This window comes from Manacus candei, unplaced genomic scaffold (genome assembly GCF_025592945.1).
Source record: "Manacus candei isolate 608988 ecotype Guabito, Panama unplaced genomic scaffold, ASM2559294v1 h1tg000017l, whole genome shotgun sequence".
Taxonomy (NCBI): Eukaryota; Metazoa; Chordata; class Aves; order Passeriformes; family Pipridae; genus Manacus; species Manacus candei.
In genome coordinates, this window is record NW_026138065.1 from 5,551,508 (window position 1) to 5,575,209 (window position 23,702).

The 23,702-nt window shown below is 39.3% G+C and overlaps 2 protein-coding genes across 5 annotated transcripts in view; one reads left to right on the forward strand and one right to left on the reverse strand.

The window, feature by feature from the left end:
• Window positions 1-1,328: 1,328 nt before the first annotated feature.
• Window positions 1,329-23,092, reverse strand: OPN3 (opsin 3). Its single transcript, XM_051783830.1, has 4 exons — window positions 22,620-23,092; window positions 7,415-7,734; window positions 6,045-6,296; window positions 1,329-4,053 (listed from the first exon to the last, which is right to left on the reverse strand). Exons 1-4 carry the CDS (start codon window positions 22,969-22,971, stop codon window positions 3,790-3,792), a joined length of 1,188 nt encoding a protein of 395 aa, XP_051639790.1. The 5' UTR covers window positions 22,972-23,092; the 3' UTR covers window positions 1,329-3,789.
• Window positions 22,578-23,702, forward strand: part of WDR64 (WD repeat domain 64) — a 77,903-nt gene continuing 76,778 nt past the window's right edge. For all 4 annotated transcript variants that reach the window (XR_007903991.1, XM_051783799.1, XM_051783801.1 and 1 more), the window contains exon 1: window positions 22,578-22,699. The gene's annotated coding sequence lies outside the window, so the exon portion shown is untranslated. The remainder of the gene's footprint in view (window positions 22,700-23,702) is intronic.

Sequence of the window (23,702 nt, forward strand, 5' to 3'; positions counted from 1 at the left end):
ATAGTTGTTTCATATCTATTTCACTTAGCTGTTGCAGTATTCCAGCAGGAAACAGCAGCAGGAGACTGATGTTATGCAAGGGACAGGAGCAAAAAGGATATGCTTGTGAATACTGATCTTCTGACTGATATAACCATTGTGATAAAAAATAATGTCTTAGTAGCATAAGACTCAACTCTTCTGCATGAAGTTAGATACATTCTGCATCAATCTAGTTTCTTCTGGGAGCTGAAAAAGAAGAAAGGTCACAGGGCTGTAGGACAGATCTGTACCACACATCCCACAGTTTGCTGCCTCCATGGGATCCAGAGCAGCAGCAGCAGAAGCCCCAGCCCTGGAAGATGGGTGGGCACAGCTTCACGATTCGTGTCTGTCTCAAAACACAGGGGAGATCCCTTCCCCAGCGTGGAAGTGGTGCTGAAATGTCTCCCAACAGAGTCCTGACATAATGGAAGGCAACAAGTCAACTGAGACTCCTCCATTTACAGGTTACAAATGGCATTCTAACTAAATCATCCTATGTATTTTTCCAGTAATGCATGAAATCAATGAAACATCATTAAGAGAAATTAATTGGCTCTGAGGCTATCATGGTACTCACCACACCTGTCATTTCCCTTTGCATGCAGGATCATGAAAGTTCTCACCAACTAGTCTATTTAATATCTTCATAAGTTATGTACCCTGCTCATCTCTTCCTATCCTTTTGCCCTTCACATTTTCTCCTTCTCCTCTTTCTTAGTCTGCATTTCTGTTACTTTATGAACAGCTAATTGTCCAAATGATAATGCTAACCATCTTCCATTCCCTGTAATGGGAGAGAAAGGTCTAGCATAAATCTCTGCATCTCCACTGTAATAAATGATTCAGCTGTGACAACTTCAGCATGGACCAAAGATAGACTTGAAATTTTTAAAAAACAAAACTGTGAATAACCTGGTGCTACTCAAAGACTGACTGACTGTTACAATATTTACATTCTGTAAGGTGGGAATTTTGCAGTAAACACATAAAATAGTTGCGCTTGAAAGATGAGCAAATAGGTCTGCAGCATTCTAACTTCACACAGCCACACTTACAGGCCATAAGAACAAGGTATCTCAAATAGTTCACAAAAGTTATAATTTTAGGCCACTAATTCACACAGAGTAGCCAAGATAACAAATTTATTACAACTTTTAGTGTTTAGTTTTCATATATTGTTACATAATTGTTAGTGTGATAAATATTGTAGTGGTAAATATTTTGCACATCAATTATTACAAAAAATCATACACTGTTTTTGATAATGATTCAAATTTTACCTTAATAAATCTGAACAGCGGATAATTTCTCTTTATAAACCTTATACTTGTTTTTTTCAAAGGTCAGCTGAAATACAGAAATACTATTGTTTTCTCAGGACCTAGTGCTACCCTTCCTGCTGTATCCAACAAGCAATGATACCAAACCATCTTCCACTTGGTGGGGAAAAAAAATATTTCACTGAGAACAAAATGATGGAAATAAGGTTCATTTAATCACTCACTGAAGGTTCAATATACAGAAAACACTAAAATAGCAGAAGTTTTGTTACAAGGATGGAACCATGGAATGGTAATGTACATATTTCCCTGTTTGTAAATATAAATGTGCATAGATATGCAGTGATCACTGGCTGAAAATATAGTTCTTGACATTGTAATGAACATGTTTTAGTAAGGGCGGATCTTCAACATGGTAAAAACATTTGTCTATGCATTTGTAGCAAAACAAAAATTACGAATATGAAAGAAACAAAGACAAGCATTTATCATCTGTTTTCTATCAGATTATATTATTTAATCTAGAAACCAGAGTGGATTCCAGATGCACTTTTAAATATGACACAGAGCCAGTTTACCAGTGCCAAAGCTCTAGAGGGGTGCACATACAACAAATTTGCCCCTTCAAAAGCACAGGCACACACATGACAAGTCAGTCACTTGTTCTGAGTTGTGGTCACTCCCTGCCCTGAGGAACTAGCTGAATGCATCTAGATTTTGAAGTTTTATTCTTGACTGTAGGACCAGTGGCTACAGTGCCAACAGTTATTCAGAATGTTCCCTTTATAACTCTCAGAAGATTTGCTCTCAGGGTTTGCAAGCAGTTTCTTAATTGCTTTTTTTCCTCAGCTTTCACAGAGGTGGAAAAGCTGCATGTTGCAGATCCACACTGCCCATTTAGCAGGGTGAGGCAGAGAAATTACACAGTCGCAGTAAAGACCTCACTGCCATAATTCAGAATTAGTTCTCCAATACTGACAGGAAACCGTGTTTGGGGCACAATCCTATTGCCATTTTGTACCAGCAACACTTAGAAAGGTGAGGGTAGAAAAAAAAAAATCTATCTGTTCTGTTCACTGAGCTCCAAGCAAGACAATCATTACTCACACTGCAACTTAGGCAAAAGTCACCCTGCTCTTCCCTAACCATTACTTATGCTGAACCATTACAGGTTCAGAATTAATACCGGATGATGCTCATGGTCCATATGAAAAATGGATGCAAGATAAAAATCCATAAAGTGCAAATTGTAACAAAAAACCCTCCAATTTTCCCTTTTCACTGACCTTTCTTCATTAGTGCTTTAATTTGCACGATCTTCTTCACTGTGTAACCCAGGGACTACCAGGTAGCACCAAAAGAATGGCTTGTTCTTTACAGATGGACAGCTTTCTGGAAGCTTCTGGTTTACCCATAATTCCACTCATTCCCACCCCCCAATCTGCAAAGCACCAATTCAGGCCAACTAAAGTGCAGTCAACTTCACACCTTCTTTATTCTTCCTTGATAACTCTATGCACTGGCAGTTCAGGGATCAATGGGAAAACTGAAGCTCAAAGGAACCTCAGTAAATTTCTTGTCTGGCTTGTTCCACTGCTTGGCTGTCCTTGGGGTGAAAAGGCTTTTTCTTACATCCCATCCAGTTCTCTCAGCTCAAATTCGTTGTCTGTGATCTTTCCACTGTAAGTCACCCTGAAGAACCTGGCTCCATCTTATTGAAAAACTCCCCATCTCTATTGGAAGGCTGCTATTGGGTTCCCCTGAAGATGTTTCACCTCCAGACTGGTCAAGTGCAACTCCCTCAGCCTCGCCTCAGAGGTCAAGTACTACAATCCTTCGACAATCTTGGTAGGTGGTTCCACTGAACCCACCCATTTACAGATGCCTTTCTTGTACTGGGGTCCCAAAACTGGATGCAGTATCTAGATGTGGTCTTAAGAGGGCTGAGTTGAGGTCATAATCACTTCAGACTACTGACTCCAGTCCTGTCAGTACAGCCTGGGATGCTGGTACCCTTCTTTGCTACCAGGGTGCACTGCAGGCTTATACTCTACTCATTAAGCAACAGGACTCCACATCCTTTCCCCACAGAGCTTCACCCCAAGCAGCCAGGGCCTGACCTGCTGTGCTGCAGCATCATTCTTCCTTTCCAAGTGCAGGACTTTGCAGTTGTCCTTGCTGAATTTTATAACATTTCTGTCAGAGCATTTCTCCAGCCTGACTAAGTTCTGAAAGGCAATCCTACAATATGCTTTAAGAAAATTCAGAGTAAAGACATCCATCAACAATTTTGGAAGAGATTTCAGTTCTGTGACCAAAAATGAACTGCTTGCAGAGCTTCAGATGCAGAATCCCTCCAGCATTTCACAGCTTCAGAATGCAGTTTCCTTTGGCAGCCCACAGACACTGCTACTGAAAGCGGTCTCCAATGTAAATAGTCTAGTGGCTGAAATCCACCTCATTCTCATGTCTTTTCAGTTCATCCCTATAGTGGCTTTACTTGGATGACATTTAGTTTTGTCTCATTGTGTTTACTGCTGTCATCTATTTGCTGAGTGTCATCACTGGTGATAATAAAAATGATAGAGGAAGAGCTGAAAGTCACTTTCTTCTTTGGCCTGTCCCCTGCTTTCTGAGACATAACTATTGGTCGTATTGGTTTGTCATTCCCTGTTGCTGGTGTTTCTTTCATGGTCCTCTGGAATCTCATCAGGCGAAAGCACAGGAGTTGCAAAAGGCATCGGCGAAACTGCAAGAGAGAATAAATAGAACGAAGTTACAACTCCATCAGCATTCACTGTCGTGTACGATCCAGTGAAGGGCACAATACAGTAAATGACTCAAAATAACAGATTTCTGCATATTTTCCACCTTGTTCTCAGTTAGTTGCAGTGCTGTAACAAACATGGTGGCTTTTTAGCAGCTACTTTTTTCTCTACACCAGAGCTGAATAGGATCACCAAGCCAGTAGAGGGCACTGAAATGCAATTTAATATTTTACCAGCCACAGAATCTACAATCCACAATCTGCAAAGGACAAGAGAACTAGGCTTGAAAATGTGCTACAGGTATTGTTCCCACATTCAAAAATCACACATTTTATCTACACAAAATATAAGCAAAAAATATCATCATTTTGGTCCTAATCTGGAATTAGAGGCGAGTGAGAAACACTTCACAACACATCTTCAATAAGCGTGTTCAGATGATTGATTCTTATCCTGGCTATGTCTTTACTGGCATTGTGCCTGGTACCAGTTTGATTTGCTTCTGGGTATCAGAACCTACAAACTGCTTTTCAGATAAACTAGATTCTGACATCTAGGTACAGAATCAGTGTATTAAAGAAAACACCCTGTTGAAAAACAGTCTTTTTAAACACGACTGTTGTGAGCTCTCCATATCCAGGCCAACTCTGGTATTGTGCAGCTGTGTAACCATGGATCAGCCTACTGTGAAATGATCTGTTGGGGAAGAACTGAAAGATGCCACATCAAGGGCCTCCTGCCTTTACTCAGAAAAGCATTTAAACTCACTCTTAACCTGGTCCTGACCTGAGTTGCACAGCAGCTTTTGCTTGGTTGCCCACCTGGCTGATTGGACCCACTGACTTTGCTGCCTCATCCTTACAGACTGCTGGCTGGCCCAGGTTGCTGGTTGGCAAACACAAACCAATGTAGGAAATGACAGAAAATTCTCATCTCTATAATGAACTAACAGATAAGGAAAACTCAGGAAAATCCTTCTAGCAATAATTCATGAGTTTTTACCCTTTGCCAAGTGATACCAAACTCCAGGTATCTTTAACTCTATGGTCTCAGAAGTTTACAATGTGCATGTTACACTAGTTAGTGTTAGTATTAATACACCAAGTTATTGTTGAAACACTGACCAAGCTAGTGTTCTTGGTTATGGTGAAGTATGTTAATGTCTAAATAAATTCACTGACACCACTTAGCTGCAATCAGTGGTTATCTTCACAGTTACAATGATTTACAGAACGATTTATGGTTTTCTAGTTTCCATCTATTTGGCATGCCTCTGATAACTCCAAATACTTTCATGCTCTCTTTACTCTGTAAAGCACTGAAATGAGCTAGTTACCACCATTAACTCAGCAGTCTACTTTTTGTAATGAAGACTACAGAAGCAGACAAAAATAAAAACTTTCTTCACATAGATAAGTATGTCTTCTTAACATAATTTGTCTCCAATGTTTTTCATTTAACTGTCATCCACATGAGATTCTGGCTTTGAGTACTGTGAAGGTCTGGTGTAGTATTTGAAATACTATGTTGAGTTGTTCAGTCCTTGTGTTGCCACAATCTAAAAGTCAGAGGAAAGTTTTTTTCTTCCTAAAAACACAGACAACGGATATTCTGAATTTTCTCTGGTGGAGTTCTGTTGTGGTATGGGAGCAATTCATATGAGCTCTTCTAGTTGTAATCCATTTCATGGGTAAACTGTCAAAACTAGACACTTAAATTCTGACACTCTTTCCCATCTCTTCCATGGGAGTTAATGTCTCAATTCACATATGAGCAAACCCAATTTCTAATCCAGTGGTACTTTAAGCATCATCAGGTATTTTAATTCTACTAGACTGTCACCTTTTATCCTAGCTGTTCAATTTTTTGAAAAATTTAAGCTTTTTTCAGATTAAAGTATATCAGATCTAAGCTCCACAACTATGATATTGGCTACTAATCATTCAAAAAAGAAAATCTTTAATTTACCTACCTTTCTACTCATGAAGATATAGATGACTGGATTATAAGCAGTGCTTGACTTGGCAAAGAAAGATGGGATGATGGCTACAGTTGGAGTTACAAGGTTGCTATATCCGTATGTTATCAGGAGGGAGACGACGGCATAGGGCATCCAACAAATAAGGAACGTGGAGATCATCAAGAAACACATTTTAGCCACTTTCTTTTCATATTTTAGAAGTTTGATCACTTGAACACTCTGGAAATCTTCTACACTGCGAAGCTGTAGAAGAAAAAGACAAAATGGTAAGGTAAAATAGCTCTATGTTTTACTAGAAACTGAATAGTTCTACATTTATTTATAAGTAACTCATTCACTAATTTAGTTTTAGGCACAGACACTATACACCTTATCTTGTGAACTACAATTCTTCTGGAAGTTTACATCATGTTTCCCAGACTTACTATTAAGTGTAAAAATACAATCTGAGGAAAAATAGAATAGCAAGTCTACCAGAAAACAATAAACCCAGTGATGTAACAAAACACGCTGCAGTTATCATTGCAAGTATTTTAGAAAAATAACTTGCCCTCATCCACTGGCATTAGCCAGTTCAGTTTATATTTAGTGGTCCTTTAGTGTCTGACTAGTTAGACAATGCTGTAAATCTGTGTCATCAGAAGTCTTTAGAGAAAAGAAAATTTCATAAAAGATTTCCCTGTACTGCTCTACCACTTTGTTACCCTAAAATTATGAAATTGCTAAAGCAAAATACTAGGCAGCAGATTACCAGAACTATCTGAGTGAGTCACAAAATGAGGAAAAGATGGGATATGTATGTGAGCATTTTCCATAAGTTATCAGTGGTGCCAATATTGCTGACCACAAACCAGAATGGGTCCAGACTAATTACCACAGAATATGAATCAATAACACTTTCTGATACTAAGGATCTGGACTGAATTAAAAGGGGTTGCCTTAACATGGAAAACTGTTTTGACAGGGCTTCATCTCCACTTGGAAGAGTTTCACAGGGTTATCTTCTCAAGAGTGATGAGAAGGAGAGAGAATTCATGAATCAGAAGAACTGCAAACAGAGTTTACTTTTTCCCTGTTTTCAAGTGAGGATCTGATATGGATTAGTGAGCATAAGCAGTTCCCTAACCTTCCCTCCAGTAAAACTACACAACAAATAGACCTTGATAGGTCTCAGTTGGTTCTCCTCCAATCCTACATCCTTTTTAGTGGTGCCTGGTATAGATGAACGTAGATTAAACATTCAGAAGTTTGAATAGGAAGTGAAAGTGCAAATTTGGCTCAGATCCTAGCTTAATATACAGCTTTAAATTTTTTTCAGTGAAAATATTACATTAAGAGAAATCTTACTTGTACTAACTTACCATTCTTACTGCATATAGAATATGGCCATAGCAATAGGCCATGATGCCAACAGGCACTACTAAACAGCCAAGGAAAAAAAGGAGTACAAAGGAGGTATCATTTGGGTCTTTTGACTTCCAGTCCACTGAGCAACCTAGTCCATGAATTTCCAGTGTGTATCTGTTCCAGCCCAAAAGAGGTGCTCCAGTCCAGGCTAATGAGTACAGCCAGATGTACGTGATAGCCCGCCAAGACCAAGAGAAGTCAATCACTTTTGCATGGACTACTCGAATGTAGCGTTCATAGGCAAGAACAGTGAGAGTCATAATTGAAACAATTCCTGTAAAAAAAATAGAGAAAATCAATTAAGTAGTTCACAAATATTGCAAATGATAGATGTTTCCTTTGCTAGCAGTTTAACTCAAAATTAGCTAGCTCATATTATGAATCTAGCACCAATAAGATTTTTGGGTGACGCCCCATTACTCACTAACCACTAGGTCAAACAGCATCACCAGCTTCAAAACTACTCGGAGTAGGAAGCTGACATCTGATCCTGATGTCCAATGGCCAAGAAGAAGAATAAGAAAAAAGAGACCAAGCTAATACTTCTTCTTAAACATTACTTAAGTGAGGTTTCATGGTCCAAGGCTTGGGTTTTTTTCTGCTGGCAATTGTTGTAGGATTTGTTGTTCTTGTCCACTTCTTTGGGGATTGTGGTTTCTTTTTTTTTGCTGTTTTTGGGGTTTTTTTTTCATTGTTGTTTTGGGTTTTTAAAAGAAATAGCTGCCATATAAAATTGAGGTAATCAGCAATAACAAAATCTGTTAGAAACAGTGAATTCAGAGTTGAGAATGAAATCAAAGAAAGCCTTCAACAACTGAAAGCATAGATGTACACCTTTAATCATAGAATCACAGAATATTCTGAGTTAGAAGGGACCCACAAGGATCATCATGTTCCAACTCTTAAAGCGAATAGCCCATAGGGGTTGAACCCACGAACTTGGTGTTTTTAGCACCATGCTCCAACAACTGAGTTAATCTCAGGGTCACAATGTGAACAAGATGACTAGAAGAATTTCAGCTTATTTCAAGATATCCTGGAAGTCTTTGCATTCCAAAAAAAAATCAGGAAAGCAAAGTGTTATGTTGCTGAAGGTGTCACAGCTGAAAGCCATTTGGTTATTTTGAGTGTCCTTTCCTATCTTGCCACTTTCATAAAAGTATCAGTCTCCATTTATTTATCCACCCTCTTCCTTTTCTGTCCAATTCAAACAATTGTTAACATGCTACAACAGAAGTCACATTCATATTTGCCATAACGTGCATGTATACAGCTGTAAGAAGGCTAACTGTGCAGATTTCACTACCAAAGAGAGAATAACCATAACTTAGCAGAAACCTTCAAAGGATATCACAAATACCTGATCTCACTTTGAAAAAAAGGATAAGCATTAATTGAAGACAAATAAACAGTAGCACAAAAGGACCAGGAACATGGATTTTGGAAGGCAACCAAGAGTAACAAAATCTAGAGCAACATAGCCTCTATGTCAAGGTATTTAACAGCAAAACCAGTGCATTATTAACTAAGTATCTCACAGTACGATATGCTCCAAAATCTCTAAGAAAGTTACTTAATCCTGCAAGCTTTAAAGGACTCCTTTTTAAAAGCGATGAGTTTAGCAAGCTTCCTTGATTAACACAAAGGATTTTCCACTCTGAAATAAGTAGTGCCACATTCTTGTCATAGATCTCTTCAAAATTATTTTTTAATATGTACTTTTTTGCTAATTGTCCTTAAATCTTCATCTCAAAAAGTCACTATTGTTGGCCATGCAGTAACCTTTCACAGTTAGTTTTGTATAGCTTTTTCTTGTACAAATTATTGCTGTAGAATTTTATTTTCATGGCTTGAATTGGACTAGTAAATGTTGACTAGACAGTTTCCAAAAGACTTAAGGTTTGATTTGGTTTGTGCTCTTTCTTAAATGAAATTGAAAAGTAGTCTTTTATGACCTTTTGTGGGACCTAACATGCTGAAAATATACTGAAGGATGTGGAACTAAGCAAAATACGAGCAGCCATTAGAAAATAACCACAGAATTCTATAGTTACTATTCGACACTTATACTGGTTCAGTAAATGCTTTATACAATCAAACACAGTTTACTTTCTAAACACAAGATAAAGCAAGAAGTTCCTCTCCTATTTCTCTTGCCCAAAGATTAGGAATTAGAAAATTTTACCTAACAGTTATGAAAATCATCCACAGACATGTTTATGGAGGAAAATTCACATCACTCAACTATAGGCTCTCAGTTTGCTTACATAGCGTACCGAGGCTTCACGTCTGTGATCAGTGGAGAGGAAGCACAGCTCCTCAGAATGATGAGTCAGAATTCCAAAATTAATCTCTTGCTCTTTACCATCTTCCTTCTCCCTACAATTGCATTCAATGCCCCTGCGTACTTCTAATATTTCCCCATCCATTTTTATACAAGTACTGAATTCTAGCCATGACAAAGTAATTAAAAGCACACACACTTGGCTGAAAGTACAGGTGTTCAGAAGCAATAATTTACTCAGTCCTTGACATTCTCGGGGAAGGCACTAGATGCTGAATATCTCTAAAAATCAGCAAGTGCACATAGATCTTTGAACAGCTTTATATCAAGCCCCTTTTTAGTCTGAAACCACTGCTCTTTAAAGGCATAATTGAATTTTCCTCCCTGAAGTGTAAACAGGACCTTGGAAAGCCTGTTGGACAGTATGCATCAAAATGCAAATCCCTTTTCTGTTGGTATTCAAGAAGCGTCTGCTGGAACGCAGACATGCAAGAAATGCAGGTCACGACATACTACAGTAAATTCCTCTTTGATGTAGGTTCTCTGCTGTAACAAGGTCATAGCAGTAAGAGTAGAGGTTGAAGTAGTTAATCATATAAATAGAAATTGGAAACAAAATATCTTTAGAGGATGAGAAAAAAATGTAGGGAAGTTCATTCAAAAAAAAAAAAGCTCCTTGTGTGCTGTAGAGCCATGACTGCCTTTTTAATTGTGGTAGATGACATGCAGAAATAGCTGTAAGAACAGGAATACCAACATCTGCCCCAAGGAGATGAGTTTTAAAACACGTATTAGAAAGACAAAAGTCCATAACTAGGAGGCAACACACATTGATTCTGGTGGAGAGTGCTGTAGATAATGATGTTTAAGAGTTATTTGGGTTTTCTTGTTCTTGTTACTTCTACAGGGGGCTATAAAACAAATGAATTTTTAAGAAAATAAAATTTCAGTGTTCAACAGATAGACTAGATCTTGTGAGTGTGCATCGCACCTAAGTAAATATGTTTTTTAATGGCCAGGGGACTTTTTCTAGGAAGCAAAGAAAATCCTGAGGAGATTCTGACTGATGAAAAGAGGAAAATTTTCCGTAATGAATACAGTAAGCCATTGAAATAATCTCCCCAAGGAAGTGGTGCATTCTCTGCCATTGGACACTTCTAAAATTTAGCTGGACAGGGTGCTGGGCCATTGTGTTTAGACCATGCTTTTGTCAGGAATGGTTGAATCATATGATCCTTGAGGTCCCTTCCAATCTGGTATTCTATGATTCTATGAATATCTTTATTAGTGTACTGTATGATTTGACACCTTTTTTTCAAAAAGAAACAAAGCTTGCAAAAATCTGTAAAAGATAAAACTGACTTTGACTTTACTGTGTAAAGTCTGTGCAATTTAAAGATTATTACCACAAGTTATTTAAACCCTAAAAATAAAAGCAGCTGCACAGCTCTCAGTTATACCACAAACTGGGGAGCTCCTATATTTATTACAATAATGATTGTAATTCTTAGCAACAGTTTTCCAGCTTGTAAAAAAAAAAAAAAATCATTAAAAACTGTCAAAATTTCTTAGCAGCTTTTGTTCCACTAAAAGTGAGTGGATAATAAGGCCCAGTTTCATACACAAGGGCAGGGGAGGTTTTTGTTTTAATAGAGGCAAAGGCAAGACTAGAATAGAAAATAATTTGAATTCCCCCCCCATCATGCATCTTCTGCACTATGTGTCAATATGCAACCAAAGCCCATTTGATATTTCAAACCAAAACTTTGAGAAAGAAGCAGCACAGATTAGTTCATGTAGCCAGAATAGCCTCGTGGATAGACCATAAAAGCATTAACTGACTGTTGTATCTGTGAATGATCTGCAGCATGCCTGAATATCAGGTATGTTATTTGAGTTTGGGAATTTGGGCTATTCTCTGTGTGCACTTCGCGTCAACAAATTCTATTCTGAAGCTGCAAAATGCCCAAGGTACAGCTCTAAGTAGCAAGAGCTAGAATATGCCTGTCACCTCCACATGTAAGTGATATGAACCAGTAACACTCACAGAGGCATAAATCTTGAAAAAGTCTGTTCAAACTCAGTGTGCCACAGTCAGTGGGCAACATGCATGTTGGCACTCTGCAGGTTTTTCTCTATATGCTAATAACACCGTCAGGTTTCAACCAAGCTTCTGCATAATCAAAAAAAGAAATTATATATATATACATTTAATCAGTTACTTGTATCTTATTTGGGAAATTACCCATACCTCTGCTGCAATGATCGCAAAGATGAAAAATTTCTTCTCAAATGAGGAAATTACAATTGAATGAGAAGTGAGGAAGGGTGAATTTAAATATTTTGGGAGGTGAATTTAATGCAATTGGAGACTAGCTCTGATGTTAAGGGATGGTTTCAAGCACATTTATGATATATTCAACATCCTAGACAGTACTGCCGGAACTTTATAAATCTTAGTTATGATTAACAAGTGAAAGAGTTTCAGTTCCTTTAGAGATTGTTTTAACTTAGTTACTTGTTTCCCCATGGTAATCTAGGATTCTATTAAATCTGCTCTTTTAACCTATTAATGACAATAACAAGACATCCAACAAACACAACATCTAAAGATGCAGCTATGGAGTAATTGTTAAACCTACAAATAAAGTCTCAGCTTTCATGAAGTAAACCAGAGCTTCCCACAAGACCTATCTAGATGCACAGTTCAGAAAGATGTTCATTTTGAAGTCACCCACAAATGGATTCAAGAGCTCATTTCTTAAAGGACCTGCTTCTAAAAATTTCCTACCCCTAGCAGACTTACTTGCAGAGGTCTAGAAATCAGTCTTTAATCGGATTTTTCATCTTTAAAGAAAATAGTTTCTGAATCAGTAATAGCTATCAGATAAGCTTACAACATACATGTTTATCAGTTTACCCTTGAAGTCAAAGCTGCTTTATCAAACTAATTTCTACTTTTTTCTAATTTTCTTTTAAAGTTAATCCCCTAGATTGATGTGCTCTGTTCTACCATATAACTAAAAGAAATGTAAGAGTGGTTTCAGGTAGACAGCTAAAGCTTGAAACAAATACAAAAAAATTCATCTTTGCATCATAGTTTCATTAGATGTAGTGCACATTTTCTTATTGTCCCAAATTTTCACATTGAATGTAAATGAAGCTATAGAGAAGGCTGAATATAATGTTTCACTGCAAAGAGTTCATGAGTGAATCCTGAAGCCTTCATTCAAGTAAAATTCTTATTAAACATCAATGGAGCCTCTGTACATAAGAACTTCATCCATTATCAATTTTGGATTTTTCCCAATGTTTATGTCAAGAAAGATGGAGAGAACTGTTAAATGACTGCAGTTATGGAGCTTAAATGCAGGACTGTGTACAAAGCAATCAAAAGCACTGGTCATCTGTGGTTTGGATAAATCTATTAAACCCATCAGATCCACCAAACGCATCATATTTCAAATGTACGTCTTATTGAGAGGAAGTTATCTGTGCTGGGCATTAAAAGATTCTTTGTTTTTTCAGAGTTCATTAAGCCCTCTTGGCATAACCTATATTTAAAAGCAACTAGGGATAACATACACCTGTAGACACCTTGATTTTCAAATTCTGTGCAAGTCTACATAAAGATGCTCATTTAGTTTGGACAACATTCATATTTTCATTAGAGGAAAAATGGTCTTATTTGCTATACCCTTCTTTTGTCTACTCATTGAACTTCTAGGCAAACTTGAGCACTAGTGGTACGTTATTAATTTCTCTACTTCCAGTCATAGTTGTATATTCAGATCAAAAATTGCAAAGAAACTTGAAAGCTTGCTTCTAGTGTAAAAAAAATAATAAATTCATAGCACTAACCTGAGTTAGCTAATTCAGGTTAAAACAGAAGTAAGCACAAGGTTTTGATTTGTATTAGCAACTGGAATTCCACACCACAGACAAGTGCTGAAAACAACTTATTAAAAGTAGTGAAAAATATAACCTTCTTGTTATGGATTTCATGGAGCAAAATACATTTTTTCCCCCCAGTATAGATTAATTCTTAACATTGATTTCTCCATGTTGACTCCAACTGTGATGTCAAGTTTCAAAACAATCTTAGAAATTTAACACTAAAGAACAGGTTTAAGTGTCCTTAAACTAGTCCTATGCTAAATAAAGCACAAAGGCTGACAAGCGTGTACTTGGCAATGCTGTGGTAATTATCCCTAATATTCATGCTATAAAATTAAGCAATTTATGAGATTCCATATCCTATGAGGTTGATGGTCTCTGATGCAGGGGAGGAGGGAGAAGGTGGTGGTTATGTGTTATCCTCAATATTATCTCATGATGAATTGTTGCATGCATCTAGTATCTAGCTTTATGCTGGCTAACTTAGCAGACTTCAGGATCTCTTTCATATGTGACACTCTAGTATGCATCACCTTTTTGCAAGGCTAGGTTCTGGGTATTCCACATGATAAGCAGATGGAATATTCTTCAAGTATGTAACACACCTGGCCAGCCACAATTCCCCCACAGTGCCGACCTGATGCTTTTCAAGTCAAGCAGTAGGCTAAAACTCCCCAGTGTTTTATCTGATATGGCAGGAACCCTACACATAGTGTTACCTAGAGCACATACACACCAAAAAAATGCCATGTAAGTAGAATACTTGTCACTCTCTCAGAGATTCTCTAAAGGTTGTTTTCAGAGCCATTCCCATCCTATCTCTTACACACATAACCCTGTCTCATCCTCTATATTCCTCCATCTTTGGTTTTTGTTTTTTTTTCAATTCTGCTGCCTATGAACATATTATTTCATATCACACATTTTGGTGGGAAAGGATGGAAATACATGGCATTAGCAAGTATAAACACATGGCAGTACCAAGTACAAGTAATGCTTTACTTTGCATGCTCAGAAATCAAATTGAAAGGCAAATCTATGACCATAAAGATTTCAAGTCACAGCTACCATAAAAGTGGGAATACAGCCCATTCATTCAGAAATAATGAAACAAGCATCTAATACATATGTCAATTGGGATATCTGTCACTACTCCTACATGCCACTTTCTGATACCAGCCCGTTCAATAAATTGGCCTATTACCACCCCTGTGAAGCAACCATGAATCTTTTATTTCAAGACATTATAAGCTAAAGAGGAGTTCATCTTCCATCCTTTCTCTCCTCTACCCCATGCCCCCTCTAATACATTGAATCAGTTTGGGTCATCTGGCAAACGGCAGATAACGCTGCCCATTGTAACCACAGAACATAACAGCGTTACTTAAGTCAAATTTGGCAGAGATTTCCCAAGAGCCCACAGGTGCAAGGCTTCTGGTGCTGTCCCCACAGAAATGCAGTGCTTTGCATAATGCCATATACCTGAATAGCAGTTCTTACCTGCAAGAACCTTCCTTTTTTAGCCCACTACATACTCACATCATGTATGTATGATTCGGTTTCTGTGGTCTACTGCAGAAAAAAAGCACTGAATTATACTTCCCTCCCTGTCCCCCCCCCCCCCCCATCTGCCCATGGCAGCTTTTCCAGAACTTACTTAGATTTCATTCTGAGTGAGTTGCATATTTTAGTTTGATGAAATATATGCTGATTAAAAAAAAAATGTTACAGAAAGCCATTATGATTATTGTTTGGATATTAGTCCCCTCTTAGCAAAAATATACATTTCAAACTGATTTTTAGCTTTTATCTGAAACAAATTTTGTTATGCTTAAGGCTTCTTGAGGTAGTGGAGATCTATGTACTCTGATTCAAGGCTGAGGCCCAAGACTGTGAGGGTTGATTTACTCCACTAGCAAATCAGTCTTTCTAACTCTTTCTGAAAGACTTGGGTGCTCAGTGTTTACAAATAATGCATGTCTGATATACAGATTTTCATCTCAGAGAATACTCCTATCTATACGTGCCAGTTATAAACATAAACACTCACTGTGTCTAGGAACTGATGCTAGTTTTAGCTCTGATTTAAGCCTAGGCAATTACCCTAGCACAAATGGGGTCATTGCCATTTAAGCTGCAGTTAAATGTAGCAAAACTGAAGTGTCTCATTTAAGCTATTAGTATGAAATTTCTGCATTGCAACTCCTCCTCTTCTCCACTAGCCAGCCACTCTGAATCAGGGAGGAGTGATAACCCATCTCTTGTTGGCTGGATTTTTTTGAAAGAAAATTCTCATTTTTGCCACTTTCTATTGGTTTCCCATGAAAATTCTGCAGGTAGTGAAGATTTGATTATGTATCATATATGATAATTATTTCTTCTGTATTCTAGGTTTTTCCAGGAGTCATATTACTCTGGCTACATCATTAATACTTCAAGCTACACAGTGCAGGTCATCATGAAGAAGATTGCAACACACATCTGAGCTGCACTGCGTTGTCCCATAATATGTGTATATTCTGACTTTATAATCCTTAATTAGAACAAAAAATATTGCAGTGCCTTCAGAACTAAGTGTTAGTTTCAACAAGTTCTAACAACCACAACAGCTTTTCCCCTCTCCATGCAATATACAACTTATTTTCATGGTTTGCCATATTGCCCCACCACTCCCCCCAAACATGACTTGTAATTTGGACAGAGGTAGTATAAGATACATATTCCTGAATCTTTACAGAACAACTGCAGCATAACATGGCAAATAAGACGCAATTCTGAGACAGACCATGGCTTCTATCAAAAGATATATTATTTTCTCTATCAATTAATCCTTGACCTACATCCAAGTGCTGAATTACTATTTTGCATATCTAATCAGAAAGCCACTCTTGTGCAATCCACCCTCACTTTCTTCACATTTTAAAAGCTAGACAGCAGCAGTTTAGAGAAGCAACTTCCTGTCCATGGCAAGACAAGCTGCTATTGCACTCTGTAATTTTGTATTACAAAATATATAACCAGTCTATTTGAATTCAGCAATTAGATGTTACAATATGTTTTCTGTGCCAGCTATGAATCACTTCTAATTTTTCAACCAATTTTAACATCTGCATTCAAATCTAGGTAGGTGAAAAATCACTTCTCATAGGCATAACAGACTTCAAGTATATTTTATATGCACCTGTCCGATAAAACTACAAGGAAATAAATCACCTCTTCCAGATTCAATCCTGCAAGTGATTTATTCACTTTAAAAAAAAAAAAAAAAAAAAAAGAAAAAATTGGTACAGCTGAAAGCATGCTGATTGAGTCTCCATCTATCTGTAACACAAGATCCTAAAACCATCTGCTGAGCAACCACAGAAAATGCTTTTAGTGAGATTAAATCAGTGCATACAACATACATTGGTAAATGCAGGAGGATGGCACAGGACATTGTTCCGTCACTGTGCAGAGAAAGCCTTAGATGAAGTAGCTAACAATTAGATACAGATAAATGTTTTTGCTTTGGTTTAAAATAGACTGTAACTGAAGGCAGGTACACAGGACACTCTCTCATTTCAGTATTTTTCCAAGGCAGAGGGAGGGTAATGTGTAAGGGCTTGCCTTAAAACAAATAAATGAAAGAACCTCAGCTGTACACAGAGCAGCTCTTCAGAGGAAAATATATTCTGTAAAACTACTTACAATTTTTTGCATCCTCCACTTCACATTATTGGAATGGAGTATACACCTGTATATCAACATTTACTTGATAGCTCATCAAGATCTACCTGCTATAAACCAACAGCGACTTGTCGAGAAAAGACATAATACTTTTAATTAATTTGACATTAAAAGCTGGCAGTGTTTTTTTACCCTTACAAGAACAGCTTACAGTTAGGAAAGATAGAGGTCTCTAATCACACTTCAGAAACATTAGCCTTTCAATTACAAACAAGGTTTAACAATAAAAACCCCACCCCAGAGTACACCCTTACTGTGCAATCTTCTGTCAAGAAATTGCCTCAAATAAACATGTTCCTCAAGACCACTCCTGTTATCAACCAGTTTTTTTACTCCTTTCTTCCTCTGCACAATTAAACTTATCAGACAGTGCTAGAACACCACTGCTGGCAGATGGCTTAGCTGCCATTACTTGCAGCTGAAGTGATTTATGCTTGAGAGGTATGCGAGTTATGTTCCACACAATCAGACTACCTTACCTCAGGGACTATTCCTATGCACAGAAGGCATTAAAGCACACATCCACTGCCTGGGGGTGGGCAGGACACAAATTTCTCTTGCACACATCAAATTCTGACAATCACAGTCATTTAAAAAAAAAACAACTTGTCACTGAGAAGTCAGCAGATGCACATCAAGAAGTATCTCCTTCACAAATTATACCCAAATCCCTATGTTCTTGGTGATAGACAGCAAACCTCCCAGGTAGGAGCTGTATTACTAAATCAGATAAAGAGATTACACAGATCTCCAGTACTTACAGCGCGGTTGACTATGGACTAGGAAAAAGTTAGAAGCTTTTTACATAAGGAGAGGGTGGCAGATTCAGTGGGACCGGCATTAGAGTTGACTGCACAACTCCACAGAAAGGTGACCCTCACGGTATAAATACATCACTTAATTGAAGCAGCTATCGTATTACATCAGGATACATCACCTGTTACAAAAAAAGCCCTGGAACTCAGTGTAACAAAATTAAGTGAGGATTACTGTCTAAAACAGACAACTACGTCATCAAAGCTTACACTAAGACTTGTCAGTTAATCATTTATGTCATTTTCCCCACACTAGTATATGAGGTGATAAGAATGGCTTCGTAATAGCAAGAAAAAAGCCCTTCTCATAGCCTAAACTGTATCTTGACTTCGGACTCTAACGAGTAAAGAAAATAGGGATTATTACTTATGTGACAATGACGGATGTTCAGTATTCAAAATGATCAGTTTTGCACTGTAGAAAGCAGATCTCTGCACATTCTAAAGGCTCAATGAAAACCTTTCAAGCCCCAGAAAAAGTAGCCAGTAGCACAAACATCAAGTTCTGAGCTGTACAATGCAACTCAAAAAGCAGATGTTACTATATGGGCTTGTCTCATGATAAAGTTATGATAATGCAGAACACAAAATCCAGCCATTTATTCCTAAACAGATAATCTGTAGTTCTGCTGCCATCTTCCCAGCTTTAAAGTTTCAGACCATGAACATCTGCTTACAGTGGCTAACTTCTGGATTTCACATGCCTCCAACTGCCTGGTAAAATTTCCTTCTTACAAAGGAAATGTTCAGATTCTCCAATCCAAAATTATTAGGAGAACTGTAGAGAGGGCCCTTCTTGCTGCTGTGAAAAAATTTGCTATTATTTTGTAACAAAGGTTTCTGAACGTACAGATGCTACCAGTTCCTTTTAAGCATAAATGACACCTATATATTTATCATATTGATATCCTTAGGACGAACACTGAAGCACCTTGATCTTGGCTTTCAAAACAGTATGAGCCAAAATCTTGTAAAAACACCTGTGGAAATTTAAAAAAGCTGCATGATCATGATTTTTAAAGTTATTCCTGATTAACTGCAGTAATTAGAAAGAACCTCGTTTTTAAAATTTCTTGAGAATTACCTCAGAATTTAAAGTGAAAATCTCTTTTTTTTTTTAAGGTTTAATAATTTGTCTCAAACTTGTTTACTGTCAGGAGAACCCCTAGTTTATAGGTAAACAAATACAGAGGTCAACTTGCACCCCAAGTATTGGGGCTTGGAGTTTGTTCTTCCAAGAAAGAAAAATGCATGAAGCTTCTCTTATTTAAACTTAAGACTGAACAGCCTTTGGATCTGGAGGGGTGGCACAGAAAGCTCACATAGCAACATCCAAGATCATACCCAAGAATGTAATTGCATAGTTGTAAATAAACAGGTTTTGGTTATTTCATGAAAAATGAGCTGGACTGGGTCCAATCTCAGGAGATATCCACAGCACTAAAGTAACTTCACACGACCCATTTTGATTTAATAGACTCCATATTCATTGTATCAGAGCTACCACCACTTTATTCTAGAAACATCTTTATTAGGTCATTCTGGCATACTGAGCAACTGAGCACTGCAAAGCTGTAACTACTCTGCTAAATTAATGAGACCTTCTCTTTTAAAAGCTGTCAGTTTTGTATGTCTTCTGATCAATGAACGTACTTTTATTCCCAAAAGTTCCTGGGGGGAGTGTTATGCTTTAAGAAGCACTGCTAGGTAATACACATGGCAAGACTTCCATTACATTACTTTCCCCACCACCATCACCTCAAGATAACAGGTGACTTGAGCTGTTATATACAGCAGAAGTATATTTCTAAACATAATACCTGGTTACGCTGAATGAAATCTTCAAAAAGTATCTTCATCACCACCAGGAAAAAAAACCCAACACAAAAAAACACACACATACCAAAAAACACCCCCAAACCAAAAAAACACACCACAAAAAAACCACAGACCCCAAACAACAACAAAACCCACTAAAGACAAACCAAAAAGCCTGAAAATTACCACTCTTTTCATAGACACATTACAAAATGAAAATAGAAGCTGTGGTGGCAATAGTCCAGATGGCCAACACAGTGTGATGCTACCTGCAGGGCATCATTTTTTTTTCCCTCATCATTGACATGCCCCTGCTCTCCTATGCAGGTAGGAAACCACTATCTTCAAAACCAGAAAAGAACAATCTTTCTATTTCCAGATGAGAATATGAAAATAATACTATGTACAAAAGCAAGGGTTAAGATTAGACCAATTTATCAGGTTAGCATCCAGTTATAATACCCAAGTTGAATATTTTCTATTCCTTTACATGGCAGCTGAAAAAAGTAAATTCAGACATCATTCCTGAACACTAAGTCATGCATTTACTCTCCATTTCCATGTGAGCAACTACACACAAACCCACACTTTTCTAATAATAATAATAATTAAAAAAAATCCTACTGAAACACATTATGGAAGAAGAACGTAACGTGACCAACCACAGGAAGATGTAATTTTGCAAACCACTGATGCTAACTTGACTACTCTCTAGACAAGGCCCATGAATTTGTCTACATTTTTTTGGGAACAAATTTATTAAATAAAGGGGTGCAGGTAAGCATCAACACTGTATACATTTATAATAACAAATTATGTAGCACACCCCAAAATAAACAGAAATTAAAAATCACATGTGGTCAAACAATTTGCTTGTGAATTTATATACTTCATTCTTTCTATTTCTTCTATTTTGGAAGATGGTGCAAGATTATTACAGTCTGGCTTTTAACACTAACCCTGCTATGTATCTTATTTTTTGAACATATATGCAAAATGGCTTCATCAAAAATAGTAAGTATAATATGTAAGAGACAAAGATAGGAACAGAACTGTACTTTACATCTCCTGTGTAAGCCTAACATTCAGCTGCCTGGCAGAATCTGGTTGGCAGACACTTGAGTTTCTCCAGTATTTGAACAGGCTGAGTTATGTAGGCAGACTTTCACTAGCAAGGTTGTCTACCACTTTCCCCCATAACAATAGCTACACAAATGTCTGAGAGCTGTGCACTGCAGAAATCATCTGGTACCAAACCTTGCACATCCTGCATTCACCGTAACTTCCAAGACGTAAGAATTTTGCTGCACTATGCAGAAGCAGTCAAATCAATCATGAGGAACGATGCACCTTCCTCTCAGTAGCCCATCAAAGGCAGACTACAGTGCCATGTGAAACAAAGGTGATGTATGCAGGAAAACTATAAAGCTTACTGAAGACTTTAATGTGCCTTATTATAGCAATTTTCAGTGCATACATGTTGCATAGGTGCACTGTGATCCATCTCTAATTTATGCACCTCTCCCAGAAAAATATGTATCTGATAGGAGCTTTAGATTTAGTTCCTGATTAGCCAAACATTTGCTTTCACCATTAGAAACACAACTCTATAATTTTGCAACATTCTTTACTGGTAAAAACAAAGCCATATTCCTTTAAACAGACTGCATGTGCATAGCTGGACGGCAACCTACTCTTCCACAGACTTCTGCAAATGGTATGTATGAATTTCAGGAAGGAAACCAGTGAAGAGCTTAAAGGTTTTGAAAATGAAAATAGTGTAAGTATTCCTCCTGCAGAGCTAAAATTTCACGAGAATCAGTGGTTTCTCGAAGCCCAGAGGTGACATCGTTATTACTGAAAGACAGTACCCGAATTTCACACATGGATAAGGAAATTCAAGGCACGCTGCGTAGCTTTAGACAAACAAGTCCGGACACTGGGAAGGCTGCCGAGGAGCACTGCCAGCGGGCGCAGCCAGCTTTCCACCTGTTCCACCGAGGCGGGACGCTGCTGACTCTATACCCAGAGTCATACGTGCTATCCACAGACTGCAGCGCTTCCTCCCATAAATTACAACCGTTTATGCTCATGAAGTCTGCACGACACTCGGTCAACTCGAGACCCCTCCTAACAACGCTGCTGCCCTTTCCCCCAAAGTGTCCCGTCACAACGGCAAGGGCGGGAGGTCGAGAAACTGATTCTGATTCTCGAAGAATTCACTTTTTGCTCGGGATCGTTTTCCTCTGCACTATCGATCTTCTTACCAAATCTCTGCCGTGCCCCAGCCCCGGCCACAGCCGCCTGCCGGTCCCCTGCTCTCCCAGCCAGGAGCAGGATCGCGCCAGCTCCCGCCCCGCAGGGCGGCTGCTGGAAGAAACTCGCCGGGACGGAGCTGCGATGGACGCGGCGTCTCCTGGGGAAGCGGGGCGGGAGGCGACGGTTTGGGGCGGTGGGAAGTGACGGGTGGGGGCAGGTGGGGAGAGGGACGGGGCGGTTGGAAACACCTGCGGACAGTTGGGAAGCGGGGACGGGGCGCAGAAGCCCCGGTACACACAGACAAGGAGAGACCCAGCGGGACAGCGAGGAACAGGCGGCGACCGCGGTTCCATCACCCACCGAAGAGGCTGCTGCTGAAGCCGTCCCAGACGCAGCCGGCGGCGTCCCACACCCAGCGGCTCCTCAGGCAGGACATGAAGGTAAGGCTCACGCCGAAGACCGACACCAGCAGGTCGCTGAGGCTGATGTTGACGAGGAAGAGGTTGGTGGGCGTGCGGAGCCGCTTGAACTTGTAGTAGAGCACCAGGACCAGCAAGTTGTTGCACAAGCCCAGCATGCCGATGGTGGCGACCAGCAGCGCCAGCAGCTCGTAGGTGCCAGCGCTGAAGAGCGGCCGCTCGCCCGGCACCTCCTGCTCGGCCGCTGCGGGCTCCGGGCGGCTGGTGGAGCCCGTGTCGTTCCCCGAGGGCATGGCTAGCGGCTCACGGCCCGGCGGAACGGGGCTAAGCCTACCCTCCGGCTTCCAGCACCATCGCGGAGCGCAGCTCCGGGCAGGACGGGGAGTCCCCGCCCTCTCCACGCCCACGGAGGGCGCGCCCTCGGGTGGCTTCGCCCTCGCCTGCCCTGTATGGCTCGTTCTGTACCAATGCCTCGTCTCGTTCTCCCGCCGGGGTGAGCAGGTTGGTCGTGATCGGGATGTGTGTCCTCTCCTCTTCCTTAAAAATCCTCTGTGGTCTTTGGCTCGTTACGGCTGCCATCAGCAGCGCTTCCCTCAGGGAAGCCGCGTTTAAGCAGACCTCTGTGCCCAGCTCCCGGAAGAGGTATTCAGGCTGCTTCTCCAGATGTTCTGCCAATGAAAATTCCTGTTATGGCAATAGTTTCTTCTCAGGGGCTCCCCTGCAGTGCTCACAGGTGGCTCTAAGAGTTGCAAGCTTATGAAGTGACCAGCAGCATCACGGCCCCGGCAAACTTGGGGTGCAAGTGAACACTTTTTTGTCAGCTGTGGAGCAAGTAAGATACCATAGTTTGCACCACGAAGTCACCTGTTTTTATACCCTTGTCCCCAGTGTGTATTGTGTGAAAATAGTACAGGAAAGCCCAAGCTGAGTGTGTACAGCTCTAGTGGGTGTTGGTCAAGGTGTTGTCCTGTGGTAAGGTTGCCTTACTGTCTCTAAACCCAGCCCATCCCTGAATGTATCACAA